This window comes from Coffea eugenioides, chromosome 6 (assembly GCF_003713205.1).
Source record: "Coffea eugenioides isolate CCC68of chromosome 6, Ceug_1.0, whole genome shotgun sequence".
NCBI classification, from domain to species: Eukaryota; Viridiplantae; Streptophyta; class Magnoliopsida; order Gentianales; family Rubiaceae; genus Coffea; species Coffea eugenioides.
The window spans coordinates 39,256,765-39,269,980 of record NC_040040.1 but is presented as its reverse complement, the minus strand read 5'-3'; the positions used below and the strand labels follow the sequence as shown (position 1 = coordinate 39,269,980).

Here is a 13,216-nt window from a genome sequence, read left to right as displayed (position 1 = left end):
ATCTAGACTTGATGCATATTGAAAAAAAATGTGTGTGAAGCAATTTAGGGGGGGTTTTTTAGGCACTAAAGATAGAAAAAAGGACAATTATCAATCATGCAAAGACTTGAGAGAAATGGGGATAAGAAAAGAGCTTTGGGACATTCAGAAGGAATCTGGTAAGGGTTACTTGCCAACCGCTTCATTCACACTAGATAAGAAAGAGAAGAGCAATTTCTATGAAGTTCTAAAAAATGTGAAAGTTGTTGGCCTTCTTATTTGGTATGACATCTCAATTTTGGTATCATAACATTCTTTCTTACCATATTTGTTATTGACTTACTAGCATTTTTCTTGAAACCATAATTGCATTTTAATGTATGCATGTTTGTATTCATGCAGGTTGCAGTAAAATTTGAAGACTAGAAGGATATGGATGGGTGTCGGCTACCTGTTGACTCTCTTTCTTCACTGCAAGTTCTTATAGACTTAGCGCTGACCCTCTCATTTAGTTCCTTTTGTTTATTAGATGGCAATGTTGTCTTCATGTTAGTTTGAACTTTTTTTGAACTCTTTCACTTGGTTAATTTTGTTGTTGAAGGAAATATTACCTTGATGTTAGGATAACTTTCTCATTGTATCTCTTTTGTAATTGGTGCTGGAAATACTTAAATAGATGGCAATTGCTCATTGTTGATCGCTATTTCTAATGAGGTCGATGGTCCAATATTGCAAGTCGAGCAAGTGAAGGTTCCATTGGGTCCGATGACATGTGCACGTGCTAAAAGATTGAATGAAGCATTGCAAGTGTTAATTAAGCTGTTCAAGAGAAAGTTGGTGTTTCTAAGATGATTGAAGGCTTGGACGATGTAGAGCTGGTTAATTTGATCAAGGTTGATGATGTTTTAGATCCCTAGAGTTTGCTAAGAAAATAGAGCAGCACGAATCAGCTTTGCGCGCATTAGTTTACTTGAGATTCTTTATGTGTTTGGTAGTCGTTATGCAATAAAAATCATGTCCATGATCTCTTGTCGAGATGGACTATGATTCATAGTTAATAGGTTAAGTAGTTAGTTCCATTAACTTGATTGAAAAAATCATGGTTAGATTTGTTATTAGTTGGCCGAGGGTTATGTCTAGTTCTAGTTTCCAAATTGGATTAGGTTTCTTACTAGTAGTTGCCTATAAAAAGGCTTGCGTTCTTTTGTTAAAAAAAGGCAGATTATTATCAATAAAATTTGAGAGCAATTCTCTTGGCTTCTTAAGGCTATTTTGAATATCCTAGAGTGAAGATTTAAGAGTTCAATTTGACTTATCAATCAAGGACCGCGCTTGATTGTGGTGTCTACTACTTATACCAAGGTTCGTTGTCCGCGTAAACAACTGGTGGAGGTCTTCCGCTGTATTTTTGTTTGTCCGTGTCAAACTTTGATATCGAATCTAGATCCTTGGGCTTGATTTGTTACAGGTGTCGTCACAAGGTTGGTGGGGTTCGTATCAACTTCTTGTTAGTATTTCATGGCCTATGATTTGTATCATTGTCTCTAGTTGATACAATATTTTGATTGTTAGTACTGGACGTTTGAGGATAATATGATTGTTGCTATTGGACTTTTGAGCAGGATACAATGTTTGGTGAATTGAGTTATGCAAAACCAGATTTGAATGGTAGGTGTACGTTCTACAGGCAATATATAACTATGACTAAAAAAAGTGACAATCATGACAGTTAAAAGTGTCAGAATAGGCCTGGCCGTAATTAAAAAAAAAAACCACACATGCAAGTATTAGTATAATAGGTGTATTAGAACACCCATTATTTTCATAATAGGTCAATTTAGCCAACAGCTGTAAATGTCTACTAAGGCCAACGACCTCAGTTTGATATCCCGTTTTTACTGACACTTACTACTAACAGACCAATTGTCTTTTCTTAACAACACGATTGTCTGGATAATACTTGTTTCTTAACACGTTTATGTGCCATAGATCTATCAGGACATGAGAAAGGATAAACGTGACCTAAATGTCGGGAAAGAAAAAATGTCAGCATAGATTATATATACTAACACTTTAAGATGCCTGGATAGGACTTTTTTCTTGTAGTGAAGATTGCAAGTATAAACCTTGATTGGAAAAAAATTGAACAAATGGGTTTCCTTGTATGAAATCTCATTGACCAACGGAAAGACGGCCACTTAGGCCAAATAAAAGCTCTTCCTCTTAGCCATTTCACTCATAGAACACCTTAGTATTCATTCACCAAAGGAACCGAGAGAGAGCGCCAGAGAAAAGAGAGGAAACTAGGAGAGGAATTGGTTTCTTTGCTTGCCATTTCAAACCCAAATGAGAGAGAGAGAGAGAGAGTTGCACCAATTTCCCTTGTTTTAGCTTCGAAAAAATTGGACACTCTACTCCATTCTAGCCATGAGCAAAGGGGGAGGGAAGGGAACAAGGAAGAATTCAACCACTTTTGAGCTAGAGAAACTAAGGAAAAAGGGGGACTGCATTCCCCTTGAATTTCAGCTTTTGTTACTTGTCAAAAAGGTAAAATCTTTTTCCACCAAAACCCTCTATATTCATAGTAGGATTGAGAAACTGAATGCATGTTGAATTTATTGAGGAAAAGTTGGACTTTAGAGCATGAAGATTGAGTAGTAAAAGCTGAATGGCTGCTGGAAATTTCCAGCCTAGCCGATAGTGAATCTTTTGATAGTGAGTGGGTAATTGGTGAAAGGTCGCTCGAAAATCATGTTATATGTTCAGTACAATCTTTATTTAGTGTTGCATGCTAGTTTTCTTGCTAAGGGCTGAAATGGCTATACAGGGAGTGCATGACTGTGAGATAATTGTTGGCTTGTTCAATGGAAGTCTAGCTGAAATTTTACGTTAGAATTGAAATTTCTTGGAAAATTTTTGTTGGATTTCGAAACTGCAGGTCCTCATTCCAGTGTTTATGAGATTGCATGTTGATTTAGAATGGATTGAATGAAATTTGTTGGGAAAAATCCCTCACTTGGACCGAATGTTTGCTGGATTTCTTTCTAGCTCGGCTTATGTTGAAACTTGGATGGGTAGATAGCTTTTAAATGTTGATTTTAGTGAATTTCTTCATGGAAATCCTACTAGGGACTATATATTATGTTCAATAGTGAATGCATGTTGAGTTGGATGAAAAAGAAATGCATTTTGTTGGAAAAGAAACCATCTTGTTGAGCCATATGAACACTGGAAGTTTACCAATTTGTTTGTGAAAATGTTGTGAAATCTTGTAACTATTCATTGGACTTTTGGGTAAGATTTTCTGGCTGAGCATGTTATATTTCTTATATGATGATGAGATGATGTTGCATGTTGTTTTTCAGGGGAGAAAAGCTGATTGTTGTTGGTTAATAAACCTAGTTTCAAAGCTAGGTATTTGCTGGAATTTTCAGCAATAAATAATGAATGAGATTGAAAATTTTCAACTTGAGGATTGAGTTTTGATAAACCTAAGATGGAAGCTATGATTTCAAGTTTTAATCTAGAAGCTTGGGTGGTTACATGTGAGATGCATTTAGGCTTGATCAAGGAACTTGGTGGAAATATTACCTCACTTCATACATCCTAGGATAAATGTTAATGTTTTTTCCTCTAAATTAAAAAGTAAGATACGCTAGGAATTACTAAATATTAGAAATCAGTTTAATTATTTTGATCAAATGTAATTGGTAATCATTATTTTAGTTAAGTTAGATAAAATTACGTTTAAAGGTTAAGCCATCGATTTAAATTCTAAAGAGGAAAATTATTATCTCATGGCTGAAGTCGAGCAAGAAAGAGGTTTCGAGGCCGAAGCATAATTTTCAATAATTGGTGAGTGTTTTCCTTGTACGTGTATGTTCTTACCACTTGGCTTTGTTAAATGTGATTTGCTTGTCTATTTGTGTTAATAACTCGTGCCTTATTGAGTTATCATAAATCGAATGTCAATTGTCCCTCGCTCACTAAGGCGAGTGTGTACTTTATCGCAATTGATCTAATGGGATTTGAAGGTTGATAATTGACCAAATCCTATTGTAATTGTGCATGAATGTAAGCCGAATGCATACTTCACCACTTTGGCTGAATTGGGCCCTAAAACCCTTTGTTAACTTGCCTATTCAAGCCAGCAAAGGGCTTGGTCAGATTGGTCAGTAACTTTGGGTAAGTGATGGCATACTCAAGTACTACCTTGGAGTGAAATAAAAGTGAAATGGCCATCAAGTGCATAATGCTATAAAAGTGGCTCCTCGTGAGGATCATATCCTTTTAGTGAATGTGAACTATATTATGATTGGAGTGTTACGTGATAAAGTGTTGAAATGCTTCATCTAAAATACATGATTTTTGAAAACCTCATAGGCAATAGCTCAACCCCTTTAGTTGTTTTTCCTTACAAGAGTGGAAGACGGGTGTGAGGAGTACCTAGAAGTAGAAGTTCGAGACTTGAAGTTTCACTTTGGTGAATCTTTTGTAGTTTACATTAAAGCTATGCAGACTTTATGGTTTTAAGAATGCACATAGTAAATGATGTAGGTTTAGACAACTCTTACTGTGGCTGGGATATGTTCTTAAGTGTGAATGGACTATTAATATATTAGTCTAAGTAAATGTTATCTCTCAAGTTAATATGAGTGAGTTCTGGTGAGAATCAGGCAAGCGGTCAGCTAAACTTAAGGTGGGCCCTATGGCGGATCCGGACTATTACAACTTCAGCATTGGAAATTTTGTACTTTTTGTACACTTGCAAAACTGGACTCATTCTGGGAATGTGATCATTGAAGATTATTCCCTCAACCTTTGATCCCTAGTCAATAAGGATGAAATTTAAATAAAGTTAAGAAAGCAATAGATCATCTAGTCAAATGATTGATTTTGAAAGTGAGTAGAAACTTTGACTAACCTCTGAATCATAGAAGATGAACTTTTGTTTCTTCGTTGATGTTCCCATTGAGTTAGTGGCCTATTGCTTTTCCTAGACAGTGACAATGCAGCTCCAGTTTCTCATGTATGGAATGATGTCTCTGATTGGCAATACGTTTGCCATCCTGTACATAGATAAAATCATGGATAGGTTTATAGAAATAAAGATAATCAAAAAGACGATAATTTAATAGCAGCGAAACTTCTAAAGTACCTTACTTTACCATTATTGAATAGGAAAATAGTTTACTACTGAGTTAATTCAAAATTTTCATTGTACACTATATTCCCAGTTTTGCAGTCAATTTTTGTTCCATTGAATTTCCTAAAACAATAAGAATTTTAAGATCAGTAGTGGTCCTAGCTCTTGACAATGCAACATACAATTTGCCATAGGGAAAAACTGGTTCGCGCAAGTAGATGCCGACATAGTCAAGAGTTTGTCCTTAGGACTTATTAATGGTAAGTGTGAAGCAAAGTCAGACGGGAAATTGGGTTCTTATGAACGGGATGTCATTCTTCTCATTATTAGTCGTTTGAAGTGGTATTTTTTGAATAAGAACTCTCTTTCCTCGATGGTGACCAAATACAATTTCAACACAAATAGTGTGCTGCTTAAGTTCTCTACAAATCAGCCTTTCTGCCATTACAAAGGACTTCTATAGGATTTAAGTTCCTCATAAGTATAATCGGACAGTTTTTCTTCAATAGTAACCTATGAGGAGGGAGACCTTATGGATTTTGAGAGTTGAGAAGGTCCTCATAATTGCCTTGATGCCTTTTATCAATAGTCTTGTTTGAGCTAATATAAGTTTGAAGATTTCCTCGATGCTGACCAAATACAATTTCAACACAAATAGTGTGCTGCTTAAGTTCTCTACAAATCAGCCTTTCTGCCATTACAAAGGCCTTCTATAGTATATAAGTTCCTCATAAGTATAATCGGACAGTTTTTCTTCAATAGTAACTTATGAGGAGGGGGACCTTTTCGATTTTGAGAGTTGAGAAGGTCCTCATAATTGCCTTGATGCCTTTTATCAATAGTCTTGTTTGAGCTAATATAAGTTTGAAGATTTCCAGGAAATCTTCTAATCATTATGTCATTTACTTCATCGATCGAGGTATTCTTTGCAGTAAGAATACACTTGTTTCTCATACTATAAGGATCCTGAGAATAGAGCTCTAGATCTGAAAAAACACTCTGTATTAACCTGTTTAGCATAACACTGACTCATAATCTATAGAAATAAATCTATAATCTCTAAAATAGAGTTGTAAAAGAAGACATCAGATACATAAAACATGATTATATGTAACTCGCTAACCAATTTAAAGACTTCTCTTTATCATGGTAAGGAATACCCATATTCGTCAATAAGGTCACATCACCATGCAGATTAACAAGTTCTCTTCCCTCGCCCACTCTTAATAAGAATTCTGAAAATCCTAGATTGAACATAGCTCTCATATTTTTTGTCAACCTCAATTTATGTAATTTAGACCATAGGGGAGAATTAGGCAAGCTTGATTCTATCAAGACACCTTTTGGTGCCTGCTGGATAACCAGTATAGTTTGCCGAAAATCTCTGCCAAAAATGATGACTTTTCCTCCAAAAGGTAAATCTAAGTCCATTACATCTTTCAGCAGTTCATCGAAAGCCTCAATTGTTTATGTGGTTTTAAGTAGAGGATTTTACATGAGCTTTCTCTAGTTGTTTTGGTGATAGTTAGTTAAAAAAAAAGTTGGACATATATCCACTCCAGTTTCATGTATTGTGTGAACGAAAATCATGAATTCCAAGTATTTGAAAAAATGCCAAAATACAAAATCGAATTAAATTGGGTTGTTTTTTGTTCATTTAAGGCCATAGTTGCATTTAAGAATCCATAAGGGTTGTTTTAGTGTAGATTTTGTGAATTTTAGTGTTGATTTGGATGATTTTTTAAAAATAAAATCGCAACTGTAAATTCACATTTCGAGCACTTTTTATTCATTTTTTTTGTAAAAGAGAGGTGTATTTTACGTGAAAAATCAAATAGAGAGGTGTATTTCGGTAAAAAACCGAGATTGTTTGTATTGAGCTCAAAATTAGTAACACATTTTGCAATTTAGCCCCTAATCTTTTGAGTAATTTTATTGTGGCCTAAAATTTTTTATTTCTTTCATTTCGGCCCTTAATTTAATTTCATTTTGGCTCCTAAACTTTATCTTTATTTAACTTTAGCCCCTAATTTTTTGTAAAATATATTTTGATCCCAAAAATTTCTAATTTTTACAATTTAATCCCTATTGTCTTTTTTATTTTTTCTATTATGATTGTTTCTTTTCTTTAATAGCTAATTATGTTGCTATTGAATATATTTAACTTGTAATTTTTAGATGTTCTTAAGTTTTTTCATATGTTTGACATAAAATGAGAATTTAGTATTTTTAATATATTTTTTAATATTTTCAAATAAATTGGTGTCGTGATCCTTTTGTTAATTTTGAGTATAGATAGGGCAACTTTACCTCATTTAGTAACCACTTTAAAATGAAGGTACCCCTATTATCCTTTAGATTCTAATTACATAATTTTATGTGCTCCTATGTGTTTACATATATTTATATGTCTCCTTTTATTCATTTATTTTTAATTTCTATTCAATTTTTTATGTGTGTTTAATCTAAATTTTATAATTATTAGGGAGGTACTTAAATACCTCGATACGAATTTTTGGTTTTCATGTTAAATGAGGTAAAGTTAAATACGAGGGTTTACACGAAAAAAGGAAAAATCTAGAAAACTCGTATCCCTGTGCATGGCGGATCCTAAGCCGCCGGATTTGGTTGGTGGCAATGCCAGAAGCTTCGCGGCGGTTGTGGCGGGCAGATCAGCAGCTGCAGTGGTTGATGAAGGCATCGGCGAAATTTCTCTTTACCGTGGGGAACCTGCGCTCTGTCTCTCGCGGCAGGAGATGATCACCTTGGCTGCGCCTTACCGGAATGCTCTGGTGGGGAGGTTCCCGGCTTTCAGGCCCTCAATGGAAGCTGTACGCAAGTTCTTTATTTCCCTCGGCCTAAAGGGGGAGTGTGCCGTGGGACTGCTGGACCATCGCCACATTCTCATCAGATTGGTTTTGGAAGAGGACTACACCAGATTGTTTTTGCTCAGAACATGGTTCATCCAAAAAGCACCAATTGTCGTAGCAAAATGGACGCTAGATTTCAAGAGTAACCAGGAGGCTTCGATTGTTCCGATCTGGGTTGCGTTTCCTGGGCTGCCTATTCCTTTCTTTGGGAAAAACCAGACAGATATATCTGGAAGAAGGACGGGACAATGGCAAGGGAGTAGCAGACCCAATTTAGGGCGGAGAGTCGCAGGAGCAGCTGGGCAATTCTGATGGATAGGGGAAGACTACGGACATCCGCACACCTGACGCCGAGACTGAGGCGTTCGGGTAGGTCATTCCCACAAATGTTCGGTCTTGCGGGGAGGAAGCGGGTGACAAGGACAGCGACAGCGATAATGGGATGCCACCACTACTGTCGGCGGTGGCCGAGATGGAGTGCCACATGCAGCAGCCTGCTAAGATCCAGTATGCTGCTTCGGAGATGCAGACGGCGGTGGCCCAGAAGGAGACGTGGGCGACTGCTGAAAACTTGTGCGCTGGTCCAGAACCACGCATGCAGAGGGAGGAAACCAGGCCTGGTGCGGCTGCAGCTGTGTAGTCGCAGGCTGTTGCTGATATTGGGGAACTCACGGTAGAGCTTATATCCGAGTCCAGTCAGGTAGCAGAGTTGGGGATTGCAGGAACGGTGGCTGGGCCAACACAAAGAGAGCAAAATGCAAGTAAAGGGGTAGCAGCTACTGATCTGCGTGGGGAGCCCCGGGGGTCAGTGAGTGAAGGGGAGGAGGAAGAGGAGACGGATAGCCTGGCTTCGGGACGTCACACGTGCATGGGGGACACCGTGCTCAGGTTGAATATTGACCAGTCCAGAGTGATGGATCACGACAACAAGCAGCTAAAAAAGAAAGGGGTGCGGGTTCCGGACCCGTCGGACAGGCAGCTTCGGTCTGCGGTAATGCACTCTCAAAATTCTTCTCAACCTTTACCCCATGATTAATGGTCTATTTTGGAATATAAGAGGGGTTGCGAAACCTCCCAACCTAAGACGATTGCTAAAGTTAATTCGTATGCACAATTTAATGTTTGTTGCAATATGTGAGCCCAAAATGGATGTATCGCATATTGATTTAATTAAAGTAAGATTGCCCTTTGATTCGGTAGTTGTGAACCTGTCGGCTGATATATGGGTATTTTTTAGTACTCCATTAGTGTGTTCTGTAGTAGGTAGTTCTTCACAGCACGTCACGGTATCGGTCCAACATCCTTGGATGGATGGGTCCCTGTGCTTTTCGTTTGTGCATGCCAAATGCACCTTGGGGGAGCGGAGGGTGTTGTGGCAAGACTTAATGGCCGATAAGCCCAGCTCAAGGTCGTGGTGTTTGTGCGGAGATTTCAATGTCATTGCGGACCCGAGTGAGAAGCGCGGAGGTCAGCCTTTCGCAAGATCTGAGGGGTTGGAATTACTGTCATTCATGGAGGAGGCCGAAGTGTTTGATGCGGGGTTCTCGGGATCCAGTTTCACTTGGTGTAATAACCGGAGAGGGCACGCATGAATCTGGAAGAGACTGGACAGGGTGCTAATCAATGGCGAGTTTACTGAGAGTGCTCCGTCAATCTCGGTGGTCCACTTGACCCGTCATCCATCAGATCATGCGTCTCTGAAGATCTCGCTGGCGTCGCGAATGGATAACAAGCCTAGGGCATTTCGGTTTTTAAACGTTTGGACGTCGAACCTAGGACTATTGGATGTAATTTGCCAGGCTTGGCAAGCAGAGAGCTCTGGATCCCCATTAAAGATACTGTGCTCCAAGCTACTGCGTACCAGGCGGGCCATCCAAGACTGGAACAATGGAGTTTTTAGGAATGTGTTTGAGGTTGTTAAGCGGGCGGAAGCGAATGTGCTAGCAGCAGAAACCCGCACGGAGCAGGATGATTCGATGTAGGCGCAGGTTGAGCTGAGTAAAGCTCAAGCTGAGCTACGACACGCGTTGCTAAATGAAGAAAAGTTTTGGAGTCAGAAGGCTAGAGTAAAGTGGCTTCGATACGGAGATCGAAACTAAAGATATTTTCATGCAACGGTTCAGCAACGGAGGGTGCAGGGTGTGATTCATAGAGTGAAGGATGAGAATGGTGTATGGGTTGAAGATGACGAGGAGATCGCCAATGAGGCTGTGCGGTTCTTCTCGGATTTGTTCTCGGGCTCCGGGGGGTCAGCTGGTGATTGGTAGCATTTAATCCCTAATATGGTGACACAGGCAGACAGGGTAGCTCTTGATGCTGATCCAACTAGGGAGGAGGTGAAACGGGTGGTATTTGAGATGGATGGGGACAGTGCTGTAGGCCCTGATGGCTTCACAGGTCAGTTTTTTACTTTTGCATGGGATGTTATTGCGCAGGATGTTTATAATGCTGTATTGGGTTTCTTTTGTGGGGCGGAGCTGCCTCGCTTTGTAACATCCACATCCATTGTTTTAATTCCCAAGGTGCCAAGCCCCCAGGACTTTTCTAAGTATAGGCCGATTAGTTTGTGCATTTTTTTCAACAAGGTGCTGTCTAGAATTTTGGCGGACAGGTTAGCAAGTATACTGCCCAAGATTGTGTCTCCGCAACAGACAGGGTTTGTCAAAGGCAGGAATATAACAGAGAATTATCTCCTTGCTCAGGAGCTTATGTCAGGGATTAGGAAAAAGGCTAGGGGGGAAATGTAGCGTTAAAACTTGACATGGCAAAGGCGTGTGATCGTGTCTCGTGGACATTCATTGTCAGTGTATTGCACAAATTTGGATTTGGTGAGAGATTCATTGACATGGTTTGGAGATTAATGTCGAATGTTTGGTTCTCAGTCATTATTAATGGGGCATCATATGGTTTTTTCAAATCGAGTCGTGGGGTCCGTCAGGGAGATCCGCTATCGCCAGCCTTATTTGTCATTGGCGCGGAGGTGTTATCCCGGGGGCTCAATAGTCTTGCTGCACAGTCGGGATTCTTGGGTTTCACGGTACCCAGGGGTTGTCCGCCGGTCACCCACCTAGCTTTTACGGATGATGTGCTTGTCTTTGCTAATGGCTCTTCTAGCTCTTTGAAGGATATTATGCGGGTATTGGAAATGTATCAACTGGCCTCTGGCCAGTTGGTGAGTGTTCAGAAGAGTGGATACTTAGTGCACCCGTCAGTGTCGCCCGCCAGGCGGAGGGTAGTTGAGCGGATTACTGGCTTCTCAAGGCAGCATTTTCCGGTCCGATACCTGGGTTTCCCGTTGTACATTGGCAAGTGCAAATCCTCGTACTTTGGGGAGGTGTGTCACGCTATCTCGGCAAGGATTCTCTCTTGGAGGTCTAAACTTTTGTCACCTGGAGGCAGGTTAGTGCTAATCAAGCATGTTTTATCGTCGCTTCCGACGCACCTTCTATCTGCTGCAGTTATTCCGGTGGCTACATTCAAGAGTATTGAGCGTATCTGTGCAAATTTCTTGTGGGGGACCTCGACCGAGTAGACTAAGCACCACTGGATTCGGTGCTCTCAACTTTGTTACCCGGTGATGGAAGGTGGCGCTGGTTTCCGTCGGGTTCGCGATGTATATAATGCCTTTTTTTGTAAGCTTTGGTGGGGTTTGCACACAGGGTCATCTCTATGGGCAACCTTCATGCGGGCAAAGTACTGTAAAGGGGTCCACCCTTGTCAGGTGGTTAGTTCTCAAGTTGCCTCACCAACTTGGAGGTGCATGGTCAATGTGAGTCGCCAGGTGGAATTATGCATGGTATGGTTGCTCAATGATGGGACTTGTGATTTTTGGTATGATAATTGGTTGGGAAGTGGGTTTCTTTGAGCCTTGGTGGTTCCGGGCCTTTCGTTTTCTGATATTATGGTCAATGGTACCTGGGATAATTGTCGGTTGTCACAGATTCTGCCGCCAACCATTGTGGATGAGGGGATGCATTCACCGGCACTGAGTGGAAGGGGGACAGACCAAGTGATCTGGAGGTCGACGCAGTCAGGGCTCTTCACTTTGGCAGCAGCCTTTCAGGAGGTCCGCCAAGGTCGTAACAGGTCACTGGTGTTCTCTCGCATATGGCATGCTAGAATACCTTTGAGAGTGTCCTTGTTCATGCTGCGCTTGCTCACGAGGCGACTGCCTTTGGATGACGTCTTACGGGAGATGGGGTTCCAGTTGGCGTCAAAGTGCTTCTGCTGTGCGCTTGCCACTGGAAAGACACTGGAGCATGTGTTTTCTGCGGGACAGCTTGCATTGGAGGTTTAGGCGTATTTTCAGAACATATATGGTATTGGCAGTTCGTATGATAGTCTTCGAGCACATTTGTTTGATTGGTGGATGTCCCCAACTCCAAGGGGCAAGCAGAGATTCGTATTTGACATTGTTCCAGTTTTTATCTGCTGGAACATTTGGAAGGCGAGGTGTAGAGCGATTTTTGAGGGGGCTAGAGTTTGTGTAAAGGAGATATGTGAAGCGGTCTTCCAGGATGTCAAATCGGCAATTGAGGTTCAGTTTAGTCTGGCCGCCCAAGTGAGCGATTTCTCGCTGTTCTACGAAAGGGTAGCTCAATCGACTGTTCTGTATGAGTTCAGAATTGTTCAGTGGAGGGCAGGTGGTCAAGCAAATATGGTGCTCAATACGGATGGTTGTTCTAAGGGAAATCCAGGAGCGAGTGGTGGAGGCGGCTTACTTAGAGACTCCGATGGGCAGTTATTGGTTGCTTTCTCGGCGTACCTGGGGGAAGCTACTAGTCTTCGTGCTGAAGTGTTGGCCATGTTGAAGGGTGTTCAGTTGTGTCTTGGAAAGGGATTTCTCCCCAGGATAGTGCAATCGGATTCGATGTTATTAATTGACATACTCCAGCGGCGATGCCTTTGTCCTTGGTCTGTTAGAAGAGAGGTGGAGCAAGTCTGGCACCTGCTAGAGGGGGTTCGGTTTGAGCATTGTTACAGAGAGGCGAATAAGGTTGCTGATATATTATCCAATGTGGGGATCTCTCATCCGCAAGAGCTGGTTAGAGTTTACTTTACTGAGCACACTCTTCCCTCGGTGGCCCGGAGAGAGTGCCGGTTAAATAGACTTGGGGTGCCATCGGTTAGGCGTGTTAGGGTAGGACGGGCATAGGCTGTAGTAACTGGGGTTTTTCCCGGTAGTCGATGTATTCGTGATCTCGAATGAATAAAATTAAAA

General features: G+C 40.8%; 1 protein-coding gene across 1 annotated transcript; it reads right to left on the bottom strand.

Annotated features, from left to right (window-relative positions):
* Positions 1-5,800: 5,800 nt before the first annotated feature.
* On the bottom strand, positions 5,801-6,556 carry LOC113774154. Its single transcript, XM_027318721.1, has 2 exons — positions 6,249-6,556; positions 5,801-6,134 (listed from the first exon to the last, which is right to left on the bottom strand). The coding sequence occupies exons 1-2, from the start codon at positions 6,554-6,556 to the stop codon at positions 5,801-5,803; spliced, it is 642 nt and encodes a 213-aa protein (XP_027174522.1).
* Positions 6,557-13,216: the final 6,660 nt, after the last annotated feature.

Excerpts from the sequence above, each read along its gene's own strand:
- LOC113774154 (XM_027318721.1), bottom strand. The coding sequence starts at position 6,556 with ATGGACTTAGATTTACCTTTTGGAGGAAAAGTCATCATTTTTGGCAGA. Across the intron at positions 6,135-6,248 it reads AAAGAGAAGTCTTTAAATTG|GTTAATACAGAGTGTTTTTT; the intron begins GTTAGCGAGTTA and ends TATGCTAAACAG.